General features: G+C 44.0%; 1 protein-coding gene across 9 annotated transcripts in view; it reads right to left on the reverse strand.

Annotated features, from left to right (window-relative positions):
• REPS2 (RALBP1 associated Eps domain containing 2) overlaps nucleotides 1-19,831 on the reverse strand; it is a 237,995-nt gene that overhangs the window by 132,617 nt on the left and 85,547 nt on the right. For all 9 annotated transcript variants that reach the window (XM_067023194.1, XM_067023190.1, XM_067023191.1 and 6 more), the window contains one exon: nucleotides 11,858-11,955. In XM_067023194.1, coding sequence (XP_066879295.1) covers nucleotides 11,858-11,955 — 98 coding nt within the window. The remainder of the gene's footprint in view (nucleotides 1-11,857; nucleotides 11,956-19,831) is intronic.

A 19,831-nucleotide genomic window follows, 5' to 3' on the forward strand; every position in this document is an offset into this window, starting at 1 on the left:
TTCCAGCCCTTCCTGCAATTAGCCACAGCCGTGCAAACTGAGTTTCAGCCAACGCAGTGGGAGCGCAAGTGACCTGCACCACTGCCAGGCAGGGCTAGCACCCCGTGGTGCTCCTCTATGCTTGTCCCCATCAGCCCACTGAGAAGGGGCGGCACAGCCACAGGACAGAAGCAGCCCTGTCGCCTGAATCACCGTGTGGGGGAAAGCTGCCTGCCAATCTGTGAGATGAGTGAGAAGCAGACCTGCTGTGGGAAGTCAGCAAAGTGCGGGGCGCATCTGTTAGAGCGGCTGTTACTCCAACCAACCTACCCTTCAAGCGAGGCCCAAAGGAAAGGCACACCTGCCTAGCGCCAACAGCACAGCCACTCCTGCATTGAAGACGAAGCATGAAGCCATCTTCCTTTTGTAATCTGACCACCTAATGACCTGAGACCGCTCTGAGCCCAAACAGCTTTCTAATTTGATTGCTCACGAAGACTATCTTCAGTGACAGCATGTGGATGCATCTTTACAGCCGTCTTTCTAGGCTTGGTTAATATGAGTGTGAACGGAGATTCTCAGGGAGGAAGTACAGAGTAAAGAGAAAAGAGGGCTGTGGTAAAACTGGGAAAAACTGGGAAATGAGGAATGAAGAAAGGAGCTAAAGAAGGAGGTGGAGCTCTGCGATTCTGTTTTTCACATTCGACTGTTCCGTATCATACTCTATGGCCTCATTTATACTGTTTCCCACCTCGCTCTCATTCTAACGTAAGGCCCATGAGGACAGGATATTTTGTCGATTCTGATAACAGCTATACCCCAGAGCCTAGAAAAGTGCCTATCACATGGGAAACACTCAAAAGACGTTTGGCGAATAAGTGAACAAATAAACAAATGATGGGACAAGCTGTCAATTCTGACTCACAGACAGAACAGTTAACCTGAGCCCTCCTATAATGACTGGAGCTGAAGTTTAGATGCACTTACCAAACAACTGTCACCCAACAGTGGAAAGGCTGGGCCCTCTCCCTTACCTATGAAATCAGAGGGAGAAGAAAACTTTTTTTTTCATTTTATTTTAAAATATTATAGATGCGCTGGAAGTTGCAATAAATAACTTCTGTTTTTACCTGTAGCGAAGTTAGTTACAATTAAATCCTAACAAAGCAATACAACTTTATCAGTTTCTTCATGGAAATCAATTCACAAAGATGCCTTTAATCACATACTGCCAAACTTACTTAGGGATCTAATCTCAACAGCTTAGAAGGCTGAAGCCCAGACTATAGGAATCTCTGAGTCTAATGAGCAATGCACAGTTGCTGCTTATTATGATAAACTAAATTTTTTAGATGATCACCACAGACATCAGAGAACGTCAGATAACATGTACATTACGTGCCAGACCCTGTAAGCACCTAATACACAGGATCTATTTTCATCTTCACAACAACCTGCAAAGTAGGTCCCATTAGTCCCATTTTGCAGAACAGGAAACTGAGGATTAGGGAAGGGAAGTGACTTACCAAGACCACACACCTAGTAAATGGTAGAGCCACAACATGAGCGGAGTCCAGAGTGTATACTCACTCAGCGAGCTCTGTGGTTCCCCCCTCTTAACCATCCATCCATCCTTCAGCCATGTACCATTTCCTTTTAAGAACTAACCTCACTGTAATGCCTAAAATACTGTCGCAATTCTGCAGACTGAGGACCTGAGTTGAGGATACAAATATCCTATCCTTCCACTTCCCCCTCCATTACCTAGTTTAGTTGTAGATTTTGGCCAGTGAACTATTAAATCATACAGACAGAGCACCATCTTATTTCTCATATAACTTTTGCTTATAAGCATCTGGCATGTTTTCACATCAGGAAAGAATCCTGTAGAGAGCCATACAATACAGATATTCAATCACTGCGCTGTTATTTTAGTATGTGGCAGTAACACTATTTTGATTAACAAAAGAAATGCTTATGAGTAATCACTGTCTCCAATTCTTCCACCAGGAGCCAAGATCTCCTACCCAGAAGGGCATTTTCCTTAACGATTGTCAGGATTTCGCTCTCCGCTTAGAGGGGAAGAGCAGGAGAAAGCAAGAAATCAGCAGTAAGAGGAGCCTTGAACGAGGCTGCGGGCTTCCGGTGCTATTACACTAACGGGCCAGCCCCATCCTTGCTGATGAGGTCAAGGCTGCCTGTCTCTTCCCCACTGCCCTCCCCTTAATACTCAAGGCAGCCTGAGGTCAGATGGGAAACAGATGCACCAAGAACTCAGGCTGAATCCATGGAATGCTTTAGAGAGTGAGGCTACAGACTGGAGGTGCAACAAGAGTGCAGGTTCTGGAGGCAGACAGGTTTGGGTTCAAATCTGGGATGGTCACTTACTCACCATGAGACCTGGGTCACTTACTTCACTTCTGAGCCAACAGTTCCCCACCTACCTCTCCGGCCTCACCTCCCCAGGACTCCAGGCTCCAGCCACACCAGCCCTCTCCCAGTACTCCATGCTACACAGGGCACAAGCGCTCACTAGACACGGGCTCCACCCGCTCTTAGCATAATGCCCTGCACTGCAGACAACGGCTACGTAAAAACTACACCTTCTGAACACCTCTGCTGCTAGAACGCCACGCTGGAGTCAGGTTCCACTAAACACGCCCACGGAAGACAGAAGAAGAACCGAGTCGCACGGGGCAAGAGGCAGGGAACAGAGCGTTCACTTTGCCAGCCTTGGTCATGCAGGTGGGGCACCGGGGCGAAAGCTAGGGCAGCAGTTGCCCCATTCCACAGCTCTGCTCGCGGCAGAGGCGAGGCTCCCTTAGCCACCAGTCCTGCTGTGGGGTTTGGGAATTGTTTCTGCAACCTCAGAACACAGTCTGAATTTTCAGTCCTTCCAAAGAGTTGGCAGGCTCTCCACACCCCTTATTATAAATCCCTATTTGCTTCATCTAGTCAGAGTAGATTCTGGTGTCAACAGTGAAGCATGCCCTTTGTCCAGACTTTTCCTGGGGCGTGAGACACCCCTTCTCCTCACCTCCCAGCACCATCCCTCCCTGCCTGGTGAACTCCAAGTCCTCCTTCACAGCTTAGTCCAGCATCACTTCTTCAGGGAGGCCTCCCTTCCCTTTCCAGCCCCAGGGCTGATTTCTCTGTTATATGCTATCCAACTGCTCTCTTGCCTTCAGGGCAATTGTCAGTTTCCCATTATACACGCAGAGGCAAGATCACGTGATTCCCATCCATCTCTCCGCTCAGCTGCTCCTCCACAGCAGGCACCATATTTGTCATCCTCAGGGCACGCTGGCATGGCGGCTGAGCCGTAGAGGCCACTTAGTAAAGGACTTCCCAATGGATGAGTCAAGGACACAATCTGGCAGGCAGTCTACCCTGCAATCAAGACTGCTGGGAGGACGAAAGGGCACAGACTAGTGAAGAGGCCGGCACAGCACGGGTCCCAGAGAAGCACTCTGTCGGTAGTGCCTCTTGCTGGGACAGATGATCGGGAGCATGACACCGCCTGCTGCCCTGAGATCGGGGGACACTGATGCGCTTAGGGGTAAAATGGTGCCCTTGTAAGGGAGCCTCTCCTGTTCACACCACACTATCTACTGAGACCAAAGGGTCCTAGGAAACAAACACCACACTCCCTTCCAGCTTTACAAAGTACTCTCTGACACCAAGAGTTCAACTGGGTGTTTTCAGCTATAACCAAGAGGCTAATTCAGAGGGACCCTGTCTACCGAATCAGTGTGGACCCTAGCTACTAGCAGGAAAGTTCTGGACACCATAACCCTTTAATGAAATGCTCACAGCTGGGGTGGAAAAGCAACAGTGACCCCACAAATAAAATGTGCTTATTTGCTTTCATCTAACCAACCTGTCTAACCACATGGATGCTAGAATCCTAATGTGTACCAGCCTACCATTCTTACGTTCCCCACCGCCTCTAAGCATGGATTCTGAAAGGCTTTAAGGTGGCAGCCCAATCAGTCATGATATTTACTGAATCAATATCTTTGTCCCATAAACATCCTTCAATCTCTATCCCAGACACCCTCCTCTTATATCCTAGAGTCACATTTCTTTCAATGATCCAGTATCTCTTCACTATTCTCATCTCATAACACAGAACATTTTTGCCTTCCACATAGAAGCGTCGCCCAGCGAAGAAACCAGGTGACTGCCATCACTTTAATCATTAAGAAGTGTAGGTACATGGAGAGCACCTGAGGAATATCATAAGCGACAGCTACAAAAGATTTAGGCTGAGAAAAGTAAATTGCAGTATCATTCAATAAAACATTTCAAAAATAAGGGATAGAAAAAATGAAAAAGAATTATAAATAGATGAAGGAAATAAGTAGGAAAAAGAGGCTGGATGCTATGAAAAATAGGACCTCTTTGTGGTAATAGCAGTGACCACTGGGATATCTGTGTGTTCTAGGTAGATTTGGGGAAGTAGAACACATCAACCTTTCACCCTTAGGAGATGACCAAACTCCATCTAGGGTTTCAAATCAAATAGGGAGTGAATCTGGTAAAACAAGATGTCAAACAGAGAACAAGTCACGTGCATTACGATAAATTTTATCAAACCAGTTCTTCCTGTTACACACAAAGGCAAACACACATATACCCTCTCCCTCCCTCCCCGCTGTCCCTCCCTCCCTCCTCCTCCTCCCCCCTTTCCCTTCACCCTTCCATTTCAGTCAGAGGAAGAGAAATTAGTTGTCTGAGCAATGCTGAGAGGTACGTACACACACACACACACACACACACACACACACACACACACACACACACACACACACACACACACACACTGTGTTGACATTTACCATCTCTAAAACAGAAAATTTTCCCAGCCCTAATCTCTAGCCATAAACTAATTCAACTTTACTGCCGTAAAGCTAGAAACAAGAAATCAGTGCCAGTGGGTCTGGGGCACTCCAGAACCAAAAAGAAGTGGGGTCCCTAACCTCCTCTAAGGGCATCAGGGGCCCAGGACCTCCTCTCGACCACACAAAAGAAGTGCTAATTAAAACTACACCAAAAAAAAAAAAAAAAAACTACACCAAGATTTCATTTTCCACCTATCAGATTGGCCAAGATCCCTAAGTTTCTTAGCACACTGCGTTTGCATGGGTATGAGAAAATACACACTTTCATACATTGTTAGTAAGCGTGTAAATGGGCACCGCCTCCAATTTGAAAATCTCTACCAAAAATTTAAAATGTGTAGCCATTTCACCCAATTATTCCATTTCTAGGAACTATTCCTACATATATACAAACACTGTGATTGCACGTTCTACATATTGATCAGAGGGGACTGGTTACATGATTTCTGGCAGATGTACACAAGGAAATACTATGCATTCGAAAAAACCAAAAAGATGAGGACATACTCTATGTACTCTTACAGACTGTTATTAAAGCTTATCGATAAGTAAAAACTGCAAAGTGCACAACAGATGTACAGTATGCTACCACACATGTAAAAAACTGGATCTATATATTTTGCATATATTATATATAATTACATATAAGAATACCTATATTCACTTGTATATGCATAAAATAATCCTCTAATGATACAAAAGAAATGGGTCATGTCAAGTGCCTTGGAATGGGGAACTGGATGGCTGGGAGAAAGAGTGGGAAGGATACTTTTCTCTCTGTACCCTTTTGTATCTTTTGAATTTTTTACATTTAAAAAAAATTTTTAATTGCTCTGAAGAACAAGAGTATTTGAAAGCTCACAGCCCGTGATCCAATGAAATAACAGCGTGGTGTTTACTGCAGAATCTGAAACAAGCAACCAAAATCTTCGAGCGCTTTGGCTGCCACCTAGTGAGGAGGGAGATCATCACGAGGCGGTGTTTGGGCTCCATCCACTCGGGAGAAGGGCACGTGGCCGGCCTGCAACCTGAGGACTAGTGAAAGTGACCCGGTGTTGGAGGAGGCACTGGGAGCTTCACACGGGGCAAAGTCAGAGCTCGCAGAAAAGGTGCGAGGGGAAAGATTCCAAAGTAAGGGGGAAAGGCCTGAGGCCCTACTGAAAAACAAAAAACCAACCCACACACAGGCCAAATGATGCCTTGCTAGGGACGTCCCGGACCCTGAAAGAGCCGCCACGGGCTGGCTACCTCCTGGGTTCACCCCCTGGGTTGAGCATCAGGGAAGGAAATCACAGACACTGGGACAGGACCTGATGTGCCCTACTTGCTTCCTGCTTCTTTCTGCTCCAAACTCGGAGCACCAGCTCCCTCATGACTCAATCCTCAGCCACCTCACTACATCCCACCCCAATCCTTCGCCACAATAATCTCTAGTTTATACTCTCCTTGTCCTCCTGGTATGCTGGTCCAGTCTACCTATAAAATAGCTTTCCCACCACAGAAAGTTCTCTCACTTCTTTCACCACCCATGACACGGTCTTTGCTATTTAGAACCACACCAAAAGGACCAAAGGAGCAGACAGTACCCGTCTCTGGCCATAAGTACCTATGGGGCAGGGTAGGGGGGCATGGCAAGAAATTGAGATTGAGTGAGAATGAGGGGGAAAAGGAGACAAGTAAGTTAAATACATGTTTTTCAAGTTGCAGACTTTTAGATTTATATGGTGGCTGGCTACCAATGTCTAACATCTCCTATACCTGGTCATCAGAAAACTTTCACCGAAAACATAGCCAAACCCCCAATTAGAATGGAACGGTGATAAAGTTCTCTAAGTTCTGTTTGTCATTATTTTGTCTCTGAAATAAGAAGAGCAGCAAGTATTGAGAATTTGCCCCCAAAAGACTGTTAAGTTCATCCTTCCATAAAGAGAAAAAAAAAAAATCACAGCACGTATGTTTTGGGTTTAAAAAGTAAGTGTGAAAAAAAAAAAGTGTGTTTGGCTTAAAATAAAAGATATTTTTTAATGGGATCTGGCTGGAAGGATATTTCATTTCCCAAACCAGTCTCCCTAAAGCCAGGTAAAGGTATATACTGCATATATTAGATATATAAGAATACTTGTATTTGCTCATATACACGTAAAACATTCCCAGGATAATACAAAACGAACAGACCACACTGGTTGCCTCTGAGATGGAAAACCAAAAAAGATCAGACGCCCATCCCTCCAGCTGACCCTCATGGATAAATGAGCAGATAAGCCATGAACTGCTCTTTAAGAATGAAAAAACGGAAACCTCACACGTACAAGAAATATTAGAAAGTTCTCACACTTCGTGTTATCAATGGAGAAAAAAAGCATAGATGAATTGAGACAGAGGAGAAAACCCAGAAGGCAAGACCGAGGCTGAAGAGTAAGGTTCCCATGCCGAGAACACTGACTGTGGCTATGGGGGTGCACAGGGGCCCGACACCAGCGCCCCGAGAGCCGCGGGTGATCTGCCGGGAGCCGTGGGCAGAGAGGGACAGGCTTCAATCAAGGGAGCAGGAGGACCACATTCGTGTTTTTTAAGATGAGTTTTGTCCAAGATGAGGATAACGGATTTGAAGAGGCCAGTGGTGGAAGCAGGAAGAAAGAGTCAGAGGCTGACAGATTAGATTAGGTGACAGACGGCAGCATGAACTGAGGAAGTGCAGAGAAACGGACAATTGAGAGAGGTATTTAGAAAGTGATATGACTAGTACTCGGTAGCCAATGGGCAGACAGGATGAGAGGGGCGTCAGAAACAGCGAGCCGTGTGCCGGACCACGTGCCAGGGGCGTGGAGCCAGGGGCAGGAGGGTGAGAACTGCTTTTGTGGGAAAAGACGTGTTTAAAGTGACGGTGGGGGGACTTCCCTGGTGGTCCAGTGGCTGAGACTCCGTGCTCCCAATTCAGGGGGCCCATTTCAATCCCTGTCGGAGAACTAGATCCCACATGCATGCTGTAACCAGGAGTTTGCATGCCGCAACTATTATTTAAAAAAAAAAAAAAAAAAAGATCCCACATGCCACAACGAAGATTCCGCACGCGGCAACAAAGATCCCACGTGCCGCAACTAAGACCTGGGGCAGCCAAGTAAATAAATAAATATTAAAAAACAAAAAAAAGTAACAGTGGGACATTCGAGTGAAGACATCTGGCAGGTGGTGAAATGTGGCCATCAGGCTCCATGTAGCTAAATAGTAACAGAGTGAGAACTAGACCCAGGGATCCCCAACACGCAAAGGGCAGGTGAAGGAGGAAAATGGAAATTAAAAGCTTAGGAAGAGGCAGTCACAGAAGCAGCAGACAAACCAGGAGAGGACAGTGCGAGCAGGAGGGTCAATTCTAAACCCTACGCCAGCAAAATCACAAATGACTACGTGATCTAGATGGTTAGCATCACTTGTGAAAAGTAAACCACAAAATGACCTAGCAACACACCATGACAGAGAAGCAGGGAAGAGTATTTACCATTTCTTTACACACCACTGTCAACCACCCACCAACACAGGATGTGCTCAGTATCTGAAATTTCAAGGGGAAAAACGTCCAACACCTGAATGAAAAAATCAAAATTCCGGAAATATTAAGCGTGTTCATTCCAATGTCTGGGACTGAACTCCACATAAGCACCTCTGAAATGCCAAGCCCATGAGCTGCGACAGTGCTGAGCCAGAGTCCCTAAAAGCCTTCCCCCGTTCCCAGAGGCCACCCCTCTTCCAATCGGGCAGGCAGGACTTGAATACAAGGCCACAGAGGAAGCTAGGAGAGAGCGAGGCTGCCACCAGCCCATGCGCATGGCAACATGGGGAATGAGCGACCCCGGCCCAGCCTAGCATCACCCCCAATCCCTGTTAATCCCCTACCACCAAAATCTTCCACTTTACATCCTCTCATCTACATGGCTAACTCAGGTTGGCATTTTGCTGTCTGGGACATGGAGTTCAGCCAAACCAAGTTGAAAGGAGTAAGAAGGAAACCTAAGAACTGAAGAAAGAAAAACACATCAGCCATGAAAACCACAGACTGCTGTCCCGAAAAAGGCCCCTCGCTCTCATCTTAAACAGAAGGCAATGCTCCAAACAGGAGGGGGGACCTCCACTGACACCAAACAAACATTAAGGGAATGAGACTGCTGCAGAGTATTACAATGGTCTGTTAAATCCATTCCAGCTCATTCGTGTTACAGAACAGAGAAGAAACTTGCCCAAGGGCATGCAGAGTCTGCCTGGACCTGGGCGAGAACATGTCTGCCTTTTCTGCACAATCCCATAAGTCCTTCTAATGGCCAATGGTTGCCAAATACTTCTATCCAGCCCCAGCTCTCCCCAGAGCTCCAGCCCCATATATCCTACCAACTCCTTGACACCTCCTCTTGGCTTGTCTCTAAGGCTCAAATTCCAATATGCAACACTGATCTCATGATCTTGCCTCAATACTCCCAACACTAGCTTTTCATTCAGGGCTTCTAGGCTTAACAGATGACATCACCATCCAGGCGGTTCCTGAGACAAAGACCAGGACTGGTTTCCAGTGTTTGAACTCTAGCCCTACCACTTCCTAGCTGTGACCTTAGGCAAACTAAGTAAGGTCTTTATACTTCACGTTTTGTCGTCTGAAAAATGGGATAATGACAGGAACTAGCTCATAAGATAGCCCTGAGCACTGCAAGAGAGGTGTATAAAGTGCTACGCTGATAGAAAACATCTTTGTACGCACAGCTCCCTCTATTCTCTCACCTGCTCTCCCCCGCCCCACCCCCCACCTGGTTAACATGGTTCAACCCTTCCCCTTTCAAGTCGAGTGTGACTCCCCCAGGCAAGCATCCCTGGATCAGCCCCTGCCTGTCAAGGCCAGGACCTAACTCACACCGCCATTTTTCATCCTCAAAGCACACTGTAATTTCCACTCACCACATATCGTAATTATATATTTACTTTGGGATGGTCTGATCAATGGCCATCTCCTCCAATAGTCTATAAGCTCCATGAGGGCAGGGACTGGGTGTGTTATACCTCATTTTTGTATTCTCAACACAATACCTGGCACTTAATAGGTATTTAGTAAATATTAGTTGCTTGAAGCGCTCAAGAAGCATGTTTACCAGCAGAAAAACAGACCTAGAGGTTAGGAGAGAGGTCCCAGGACACCAATCCAAGTGAGAGCCCATGGCCATCTCAGCCAGGCGGCTACGCAGAAAGGGCCCAGTGAGCCCCATCCAAGCATGGCGAGGTTCGGGATTTACTGCTTGTTTGACCGTCATTCTAACGGTTCAGGATGTGGTCTCCACAGCACTAGAACAGACTCTGCGGAAACATGCGTGGCCACACCTCACAGATTTTTTACATGAATCCCAGTCCCTCCGATACCTTTTCTAAAGTAACCATCACTCCACAGTGGGTGTGATTCTCGTGTTTAAAAACACGTATTTTTGTACCACAGGACCTCTAAATGCAGCCAACTACTCCATCTGTGGCTCAGCTGAAGCAACAACTGTCTGTTCCAACTTGGGGGTAAAACTGAGCTCTGCTGGACCTAGGAGAGAATGGCATCTTGGCTCCCCGATATGGTACCAATAAGGGATTTTCAGGAATACTTTTACTATACCCAATGTTTATTTATACAGCAACTCTAGAACCTAGCCTCCTTGTAACATGGGACTCTAACGTATAGAGGAAAGTATTGGAAAGAGCAGGTTTTGACATTGGGCAGGCCTGGTTCGAATTCTGGCTCTGCCACTTACTAGTTATCAATGAAACCTTAGACCCATGACTTGACCTCTCTCGGCCAGTTACCTCATCTATACTAAGAGATACAACAATACCTACATCTGATAGTTGGAGGAAGAATTATACACAAATACACAGCATGTAGCTGAATTATCTACCACCTTTAAGAAAAATTCTTTGCACACAGAGTTCTACCTCAGAAGTTAAGTTCTGTACCATGCCTAACACAGAGCCCCATCCCCAGAGGCTATAAAGTGAACACCTCAATCCCCCTTTGCCTTGTTTATTCTCTTCTAGAATACCAGCCCACTTCTTTATGGGAGTATCTGACATCACCCGTCTATTGTGAGAACTCCCTGAGCATAAATGATCCTTCTTCCTAAGTTGGACAACTGAAATGTTATACAAACCACCCTACTTCTTCTTGTCTTTAGAGTCAAACAGCCAATCCAGTTTTCTCAGGGTTTTTCTCATGCTGACATACACACACACACCTTTTTTTGGGACTATGACTTCACCAGCATAGGACTCAGAGGTCGTACAGAAGGTAACAGTTGCAGACACGGGAAAAAATAAGAGCTCTTTATCCAAAGGAAACACTGGAGAAAGGGAAGCTGAAATTTGCTAACTTGTGGTGTAGCCGGGAGAAACTGGGAGATCACTTGTGCTTCTGCCATATTGTATAGATTACAAACAGGAAACTAGTTGCTGCCACTTGTAAAATAACTGTTCTCCAAACAGCACTGAACTAGGGAACTAGGCACTGAGAGAAAATACAGGAGAACCACCTCTGCCTTCCAAAGCTTACAATGTAACTGGAGGCACAAAACAAAATGGGCGATAGCGAACTATGCACTGAATAACTAACATTAAAGAATAAGGCAGAGATAAGATAGATAGGCTGTTTTGGAAAACGTAGAGGCCTCCTGAAGGAGGTGCCTACTGCTTAGGCAGATAAAGGTGGAAGGGCACTTTAGACATACCAAAGATTAAGAACCAGCCCGGATTAGTCTAGAGACACTGAGAAGGGGAGAAACACACACAGTAGAAAAGATTTAGGAAAATACACAAGCAACAGAAGAAGTACAATATTTGCATTAGGGGGCAGTTTTATGTCCTCCTTACAAAAACAAAACAAACAAACAAACGAAAACAGGACCATCAAAAAGCCATACCCCCGAAGTCTCCCACTGGCATAACCCCACAGCGGCGTCACTTACCCGGATAAGGGAAGCCTGATGCCGAAGGGGTTTGGCTCCTGGGCCCCCCAACGAGGGTCCCTCAGGCTGGACAAGGGGCTGTCTAGCTTCATAAGGAGCTGAAACAGCAGGAGGGAAAGTCAGCATGGTAGACAAAGATTCCACCCAAAAATTATGATTTCATACACAAATTGCTACAGTGTCTGCTTTTCAGGGAAGAATTAGCAAAAGAATTAGTTTACAGAGATGGGGCAACCTAAGACAAACAAACCTTGGTGCCCCTGGGTACAATTTAACTGAACAATCTAAAGACAGTCACCCAATTCATGATAAGGTAGGAAAATATTTATATCAGGTTAAGATTAGGAATAAATTAGAAAGGTGGAATGGTGTGAACCTAAACTGGGATAAAAAATAATGAGAGTAGTTAGAAAAGTGCCATGTTTTAAGTGTTCAAATTCTAAATATAAGGTAAATTCTATATATACCCTGCTATTTAAAAGGCTTCCATTCATCATTCACACCCCCAGAGAAGCAAGAAAAGGAATATGCATTTTGAACATTAAGAATCAACGTTGTCATTTATTTTGTTTTTTTTTTAAATACTTTTTTTTAATTTGACTGCATTGGGTCTTCATTGCTGTGCGCGGGCTTTCTCTAGTTGCGGCGAGCGGGGCTACTCTTCGTTGTGGTGGGTGGGCTTCTCATTGTGGTGGCTTCTCTTGTTGCGGAGCACGGGCTCTAGGCGCGCGGGCTTCAGTAGTTGTGGCATGTGGGCTCAGTAGTCGTCGCTCGTGGGCTCTAGAGCACAGGCTCAGTAGTTGTGGCACACGGGGTTAGTTGCTCCGCGGCGTGTGGGATCTTCCCGGACCAGGGCTCGAACCCGTGTCCCCTGCATTGGCAGGTGGATTCTTAACCGCTGCGCCACTAGGGAAGCCCCTATTTTGTTTTACTTTTGAAAATAAATGCCATCGTCATCTTTTCCTTAACGGAAAGAATGTAAAACCAAGTAGAGAAAACTACAAAAAGGAATAAATGCATTTTATATTTATTATTTTATCACTTAATAACCAAACTAAAAATAATTTTTCTACCTTTAAGAAAAGGTTTTAAGCCACCAAAATGAATGCATTTTTTTCATTCCTTTTATTTCCAGAACACTTAATAACGACCTTGCCAATACGGTAGGAAAACAATTAAATGTAACCAGGTAGTATTCAGCTCCAACAGGAAGGAGAAATTATCACTTAAGATGAAACCATTTCTGATCTCTGTGGGTTAACAGTTCAGGTTTTTGGAAGTATATAAACAAGTAAAATGCCTTTTTTCTGTAGCTTCTTATAAATAAAATTACGTAGAGACAGCAGGGCAGCCTATTATGGCATCACCTTCAGCATACTTTGAACTTTTTAAAATAAAGAATGTATAACAGCACGTTAAGAACAACAAACCACTCTTGGGCTCACAACTGCTCTTTGTATTTCCTCTGAGGAACTGGAACACAGTATTATAACACATTAAATTACATTAAAACATCAAAATCACTGCTTGGCAAACCATGACATGGATTTTCTGACCCTGCTAAGAATGTATTAAAAATACAAAACCTGCAAAAGAAACATACACAGAGAGCACATAGTCCAAAACAAGTCTCACATGGTAGGCAGGTGTTGCCCTCAAAGAAGGATTTTTAAGATCATTCCGTTTTGATGGAACATCAAATTTAACTCCTGTAGGAAGGTGTGAACCACAGCAAACTGTACCACGGCTGGGATACCAGTGGTCATGAGCTTCTCCTGGGAAGCTGACCTCACATGCCACTGCCTCTGGCACCCCTCAGAGGGAGGGAGCTTCTACTGCTCAGGAGGGACACGTGTGGAGGGAGGCCGCCTGGCCCATGGCTCCAGTCCCTCACCAACAAGGATCTTCCTTCCCTTGGAAGAGACAAACACATCTTATCAATAAGGCATGAACACTCGGCCGCATGGTGGGTCATTTTTGGAGAAGCCTGGCCTCAATGGCAGATTTTCTCTTCCTATTCCTGTGGGAAGCCTGAGGTGTCCACACCTGCCTGTGACTGGAAAGATGAGTGTCTAAAGCCCTCTGGTCACAAATCTTAGACACATGCTCCAATCAGCTCTACTGGTACCACAGCTGATATTCAGGCCACCAACAGTCTGACTCCTGCCTCGCTCCTCAAGTGAAACTGAACTCAGGAGGTAAAAAGGTAAAAGGTAAAAGGCTCTTTGCCTCTACTCTCCTTCCTCCCAAATAAAGCCTGAAACATGCAACTCAATGCAAAATAAACAATTCTTAGATCCCCGTATAAGAGGTTGAATAAGGAACTAGAAGTACCACCTTTTTCCAAGGGGAGGAGTATAAATTGAACCCTAAAGATTTCATCACTCTGAGATTCAGTGTCAAACTAGAACAGACACCACAACTAACTGCCCCATAAAGACTCCCCATCTGCAGTCACCCAATGAATGATATCCAAAAGGTGACTTTCAAGAATACTTAAGAGCTTCAAAAATAAAACGGGTGCCAGATTCTAGAAACACAAAAGGAAATACAAGCGAATATCTGAGCACCTACAATGTGCCACGAATTGTGCTAGGAACAGATGTTTATATAACATTCCTCGTTTCATCCACAGAGCAAACCCCTCTGAGGCAGAGATTATTCCATTTCACAGATAAGGGAAACTGAGGCTCAGAAAAGCAAAATACCCATAGTCACAGAGGCTAGAAATGGACAGAAATTAGAAATGTAGGCCCACTAAGTCTCCCTTTAGGCCCAGGAGATGGACATCACAGCCCATGCTCTTAAGTGAGAAGACACGTAGAATTGATACATCAGAATAAGATGTATAAGAAAAAGTAGAACAGACATTGATTTTAAGATATGACATGAGATATCAGGAGAAACAGGTAAAAAGAGTCAAAAGTAGTTGCCTCTGACTAGAAGGAACATACCTCAACGTAATAAAGCCCATATAAGACAAACGCACAGCTAACATCATACTCAGTGGTGAAAAGCTGAAAGCATTTCCTCTAAGATCAGGAATAAGACAAGGATGCTCACTCTCACCACTCTTATTCAACATAGTTTTGGAAGTCCTAGCCACAGCAATCAGACAACAAAAAGAAACAAAAGAAATCCAAATTGGAAAGGAAGAAGTAAAACTGCCACTGTTTGCTGATGACATGATACTATACATAGAAAATCCTAAAGCTTCCACCAGAAAACTATTAGAGCACATTAGTGAATTCAGTAAAGTAGCAGGATACAAAATTAATATGAAGAAATCTGTTGCATATCTATACATTAACAACGAAGTATCAGAAAGAGAAATTAAGAAAACAATCCCATTTACCACTGCAACAAAAAGAATAAAATACCTAGGAATAAATCTACCTAAGGAGGCAAAAGACCTGTACTCAGAAAACTATAAGACACTGATGAAAGAAAACAGAAGACAACACAAACAAATGGAAATCTATACCATATTCTTGCACTGTAAGAATCAAAACTGTTAAAATGACTACACTACCCAAGGCAATCTACAAATTCAATGCCATCCCTATCAAATTACCAATGGATTTTTCACAGAACTAGAACAAAAATTTTTTTTAATTTGTATGGAAACACAAAAGACCCCGAACAGCCAGAACAATCTTGAGAAAGAAGAATGGAGCTGAAGGGCTTTCCTGATGGCACAGTGGTTAAGAATCTGCCTGCCAATGCAGGGGACAAGGATTCGAGCCCCGGTCCAGGAAGATCCCATATGCCATGGAGCAACTAAGCCTGTGCACCACGACTACTGAGCTTGCGCTCTAGAGCCCGCGAGCCACAGCTACTGAGCCCTCATGCCACAACTACTGAGCCCGTGCACCTAGAGCCTGTGCTCTGCAACAAGAGAAGCCACTGCAATGAGAAGCCCATGCACTGCAACGAAGAGTAGCCTCCATTCGCTGCAACTAGAGAAAGCCTGCGTGCAGCAGGCTTTTTTTTTTTTTTTTGCCAATGCAGCCAAAAATAAATAAATAAACATATTTTTTAAAAAACAATGGAGCTGGAGGAATCACACGTCCTCACTTCAGACTATACTACAAAGCTACACTCATCAAAACAGCATGGTACTTGCACAAAAACAGACACATAGATCAATGGAACAGGATAGAGAGCCCAGAAATAAACCTATGCACTTATGGTCAATTAATCTATGACAAAGGAGGCAAGAATATACAGTGGAGAAAAGAGTCTCTTCAATAAGTGGCGCTGGGGAAAGTAGACAGCTACCTGTAAAAGAATGAAATTAGAACATTCTCTAACACCATACCCAAAAATAAACTCAAAATGGATTAAAGACCTAAATATAAGGCCAGATACTATAAAACTCCTAGAGGAAAACATAGGCAGGACACTCTTTGACATAAATCAGAGTAATATATTTTTGGATCCGTCTCCTAGAGTAATGGAAACAAAAACAAAAATTAAAAAATGGGACCTAAATAAACTCAAAAGCTTTTGCACAGCTAACGAAACCATAAACAAAATGAAAAGACAACCTGTGGAATGGGAGAAAATATCTGCAAACAATGTGACTGACAGGGGCTTAATTTCCAAAATATACAAATAGCTCATACAGCTCAATATCAAAAAAACAAACACCCCAATAAAAAAATGGGCAGAAGACCTAAATAGACATTTTTCCAAAGAAGACAAACAGATGGCCAACAGGTACATGAAAAGATACTCAATATCGCTAATTATTGGAGAAATTCAAGTCAAAACTACAGTGAGGTACCACCACACACTGGTCAGAATGGTCATCATCAGAAAGTCTACAAATAATAAATGCTGAAGAGGATGTGGAGAAAAGGGAAGCCTCCTACACTGTTGGTGGGAATGTAAATTGGTACAGCTACTATGGAGAACAGTATGGAAATCCCTTAAAAAATTAAAACTAGAGTTGCCATATGCTCCTGCAATCCCACTCCTGGACATATATCTGGACAAAAGTCTAATTTGAAAAGATACAGGCACCCCAATGTTCAAAGCTGCACTACTCACAACAGCCAAGACATGGAAGCAACCTAAATGTCCATCAACAGATGACTGGATTAAAAAAATACGTGGTGTGTGTATTTATAGATATATACACACATATACATACAATGGAATATTATTTATCCATAAAAAAGAATGAAGTAATGCCATTTGCAGCAACATGGATGGACCTAGAGATTATCATATTAAATGAAGTAAGTCAGATAGAGAAAGAAAAATATATTACTTATATGTGGAATCTAAAAAAGTGATACAGGACTTCCCTGGTGGTACAGTGGTTAACACTCCACGCTTCCACTGAAGGGGGCATGAGTTCAATCCCTGGTTGAGGAATTAAGATGCCACATGCTGTGTGGAGAGACCAATAAATAAATAAATAAATAAATAATAAATGTTTACAAAACAGAAATAGACTCACAGACATAGAAAGCAAACTTATGGTTACCAAAGGGGAAAGGAGGGGAGGAATAAATTTGGAATTTGGGATTAAGATACACACTACTGTATATAAAATAGATAAACAACAAGGACCTACTGCATAGCACAGGGAACTATATTCAATATCTTGTGATAACCTATAATGGAAAAGAATCTGAAAAAGAATATATATACATATATGTATAACTGATTCACTTTGCTGTACACTGAAACATTGTGAATCAACTGTACTTCAGTTTAAAAACATAAACATATTTTTACAAAGGAAAGAAAGTAGTTACCTCTGGAGACCAGAAACAGGTTGAGTGGGAAGGAGAAGTTTTACTGCGATTTAAACATCATCTTTTAAAATATAGATTAAAAAATAAAATAAAATAAAATATAGATAAAATATAGATGGCAGTATCTGCCTCTGAGGGTTGTGCTAAGTAGAAAATAGTGCACATAAAGAACTCTGAGGGCTTCCCTGGTGGCGCAGTGGTTGAGAATCCGCCTGCCGATGCAGGAGACACGGGTTCGTGCCCAGGTCCGGGAAGATCCCACATGCCGCGGAGCGGCTGGGCCCGTGAGCCATGGCCTCTGAGCCTGTGCGTCGGGAGCCTGTGCTCCGCAACGGGAGAGGCCACAACAGTGAGAGGCCCGCGTAACACACACACACACACACACACACACACACACACACAAAAAAAAAAAAAAAAGAACTCTGAACAATGCCTGACACATAAGTCTTACCCAATGAGCATAAGCTATAGATACATCCAGCAAAGGAGGCTAGCAGGAGCCCAGGAGAGAGGTAGAAGAGAGGCTCTGAATCACAGACTGGTCCAAAGATGCTCAGTCTGATTTAAAACATAAACATACACCCCATTAGCCAGGAATCATGGCAGAGTCTTAGACAGAGAACCCCAGAAAAACGTGTTCATAGAAAATTGTCCTAGCAGCAAAGCTGCTTTCTGAAAATGCATAAATCCAAGTTTAAGGATCATGATGTAGGAAGGTGCAACAGAAACTTAGAAAACAATGTTTCAAGAACAAAAGAGTGCCCACAAGGAGATGTCACTTCACATGTAATAGAATAGCTAAGATTAAAAACACTGAAGAAAGAAACTAGAGTACCAACTGCTGGCAAGGAGCACTGAACTCTCATATGTTGCCAGTGGGAGTATGCAGCCACTTGGTGAAACTCTTTGGCAGTTTCTTATACACCTGCCCTAAGGTACAGTAATTCCACTCCTAGGTGCCAGGAAAATGACAACAATGTCACAGAAAGACACACACGAATGTTCATAGCATCCTTATTCATAACAGCCAAACCCTGGAAATAACCTAAATGTCCATCAACAGAAGAATGGATCGTCACACCATGATACATTCATACAATGGAACAATACTGGGTAATAAAAAGGAACAAACTGGGCTTCCCTGGTGGCGCAGCAGTTGAGAGTCCACCTGCCGATGCAGGGGAGGCGGGTTCGTGCCCCGGTCTGGGAAGATCCCACGTGCCGCGGAGCGGCTGGGCCCGTGAGCCACGGCCGCTGAGCCTGCGCGTCCGGAGCCTGCGCTCCGCAACGGGAGAGGCCACAACAGTGAGAGGCCCACGTACCGGAAAAAAAAAAAAAAAAAAAGGAACAAACTATTGAGACACAACCCCATGGAGAATCTTAACCACTATGCTGAGGGAAAGACACCCGAGAGTTCGGTCATTCAATATGATTGCATTTATATGAGGTTCTGGAAAAAGCAAAACTAGTCTACGATGATAAAAATCAGAACTATGCTTGCATTGTGGGGGCAGGGGCAGGGAGGAAGTGACTCGAAAGGGGCATCTCTGAGGTGATGAAAATGTTGGTTTTAATGTCAGGCAGACTACTTTTTTTATTGAAGTATAGTTGATTTACAATATTAATTTCAACATAGTGATTCAATATTTTTATAATTATATTCCATTTAAAGTTATCATAAAATACTGGCTGTATTTCCCTGTGCTGTACACTATATCCTTGTAGCTCATGTATTTCCTACATAGTAGTTTGTACCTCTTAGTCCCCTACTCCCCCACCCTGCAACCACTAGTTTGTTCTCTATATCTGTGAGTAGGTTTCCATTTTGTTATATTTATTCATCTATTTTATCTTTTATTTTTATTTTATTTTTTTGCGGTACGCAGGCCTCTCACTGTCGTGGCCTCTCCCGTTGCGGAGCACAGGCTCCGGACGTGCAGGCCCAGAGACCATGGCTCACGGGCCCAGCTGCTCCACGGCATGTGGGATCTTCCCGGACCAGGGCACGAACCCATATCCCCTGCATCGGCAGGCGGACTCTTAACCACTGCGCCACCAGGGAAGCCCAATCTTTTAGATACCACATATAAGTGATAACATACAGTATTTGTCTTTCTCTGTCTGACTTATTTCACTAAGTGTAATTCCCTTTTTAGGTCCATCCACATTGCTACAAATAGCAGAATTTCATTCTTTTCTATGG

This window comes from Kogia breviceps, chromosome X (genome assembly GCF_026419965.1).
Source record: "Kogia breviceps isolate mKogBre1 chromosome X, mKogBre1 haplotype 1, whole genome shotgun sequence".
NCBI lineage: Eukaryota > Metazoa > Chordata > Mammalia > Artiodactyla > Physeteridae > Kogia > Kogia breviceps.